The 1,951-nt window shown below is 37.6% G+C and overlaps 1 protein-coding gene across 1 annotated transcript; it reads left to right on the top strand.

Moving 5' to 3' along the window:
- Window positions 1-363: 363 nt before the first annotated feature.
- On the top strand, window positions 364-1,302 carry LOC113904774 (olfactory receptor 52A1-like). The gene has a single exon (XM_027561865.1). It carries the CDS (start codon window positions 364-366, stop codon window positions 1,300-1,302), a length of 939 nt encoding a protein of 312 aa, XP_027417666.1.
- The last annotated feature ends 649 nt before the right edge of the window (window positions 1,303-1,951 follow it).

Below are 1,951 nucleotides of genomic sequence, written 5' to 3'. Positions count from 1 at the left end.
CCTAAAATGTAGCTGCCAGCAAAATAAACAAGCATACTGTTTTTGTCCACAGGTCTGAAGTGAAATAACAGATGAGTCAGTAGTTGATCCTCTTACTCGGAAATTTGACTGGTTCTATCTAATGCAGTGGCAAATCACATTTTTAGGGATTGTCTGTCTTTAGATGTCTGTCTTTAAAAAATGATGTATCATTATGGATCTGTCTTTTACCTCTATATTTGAATGAGGCAGATGACATGGTCTTAGTGTTCTGGCAAAAATCATGCATTCAATATTGTGACTTTGGATGAAAATAGGAATTAAAAGAGGAAGCAGCACTGACTTAGATATTCTTTTGTTTGCATCAGGAGACCCTAGGACACTATGTCCATTTCCAACATCACAGTCTTCATGCCCTCTGTGTTGACACTGATAGGGATCCCAGGCCTAGAGTCTGTGCAATGTTGGATTGGGATTCCATTCTGTATTATGTATCTCATTGCTATGATCGGAAATTCTTTGCTTCTGATCATCATCAAATCAGAGCCCAGCCTCCATGAGCCCATGTACATTTTCCTAGGCATGCTAGGGGTAACTGATATTGCACTTCTTACCAGTGTTGTGCCCAAGATGCTTGGAATCTTCTGGTTTCACATACCAGAGATATATTTCGACTCCTGCTTGCTTCAAATGTGGCTCATTCACACATTTCAGGGCATAGAGTCAGGCATCTTGCTGGCCATGGCCCTGGACCGCTATGTAGCCATCTGTTATCCACTCAGACATGCTGCCATCTTCACTCCCCACCTCATTTCTCAAATAGCAAGTGCGGTAACACTCAGAGCTGCCCTTCTTGTAGCCCCTTGCCTAGTACTGATAAAATTCCGATTGCAATTTTACCACAAAACAGTCATCTCCCACTCATACTGTGAGCATATGGCCATTGTGAAACTGGCTGCAGGAAATATCCGGGTCAACAAAATCTATGGTTTATTTGTGGCTTTCAACATTGCAGTGTTTGATCTCTCTTTCATTACATTGTCCTATATACAGATATTTATCACAGTTTTTCGTTTGCCCCAGAAGGAGGCTAGGTTGAAAGCATTCAACACTTGTATCGCTCACATCTGTGTCTTCCTCCAGTTCTACTTCCTTGCCTTCTTCTCCTTCTTCGCACATAGGTTTGGTTCTCACATCCCCACTTTTATCCATATTCTCATTTCTAGCATTTACTTGCTGGTCCCTCCATTTCTCAATCCACTTATCTATGGTGCAAAGATGAAGCAGATCCGTATCCAAATGGTAAAAATCTTCCGTTCGTAAAATTTACCATAAATAATACTTTGCTGTTTTACTTTTTGTGAATGGTAACGGTTTCACAATATAATAAAACAACATGTTATTTGAGATTCTTGAGTTTTCTGTTTGTTATATTTGTTGTTGTTTTTAATCTGCCAGCATGTTAGATGGTTTTAGGATCCTATTAGCACATGTCAATTCTCTGTTAATAAGATTATGGACTCTACCTCGGTAATGAAAGTAAGAATCAAAAAAGAGGGGAATTGTGAGCATAAATCTTTCCCTTTACTTGTAGATATGGTGATATAATGAACAATTCATAAAGGGGCTTCTAGGTGCAAGTAATGTATTCTCTTCTTCAACTGGGTTGTTACGTATTTATGCCTACTTTGTGAAAAATTATTTAAGCTGTACAATATATTTCTATACATATGTTAGACTTCAACACAAAGTTTTAAAATATTAAGTCAATGAATTCTCAGAAATGAAACAAAACAAAGGAGAAAATGTATCAAGTTAAAGAAATTGCTATAGGTTAAAGAAGTCTAAAAGGACATGAATATTAAATGCATTGTGTATCTGAATTGGATTTGGGGCAAGAAAATAAAGGTATAGAAGTCTTTGAAAACTTGGAATATGGAATACTACTTAGGCTGTAATGTCTTTAGTGCTA

The sequence above is a fragment of the Bos indicus x Bos taurus genome, chromosome 15 (genome assembly GCF_003369695.1).
Source record: "Bos indicus x Bos taurus breed Angus x Brahman F1 hybrid chromosome 15, Bos_hybrid_MaternalHap_v2.0, whole genome shotgun sequence".
NCBI classification, from domain to species: domain Eukaryota; kingdom Metazoa; phylum Chordata; class Mammalia; order Artiodactyla; family Bovidae; genus Bos; species Bos indicus x Bos taurus.
Note: the sequence above shows the minus strand (reverse complement) of the source record. Positions and strands in the feature narration are given on the sequence as shown.

What these genes read in the sequence shown, in the direction of transcription:
- LOC113904774 (XM_027561865.1), top strand. Translation starts at nt 364, where the DNA reads ATGTCCATTTCCAACATCACAGTCTTCATGCCCTCTGTGTTGACACTG.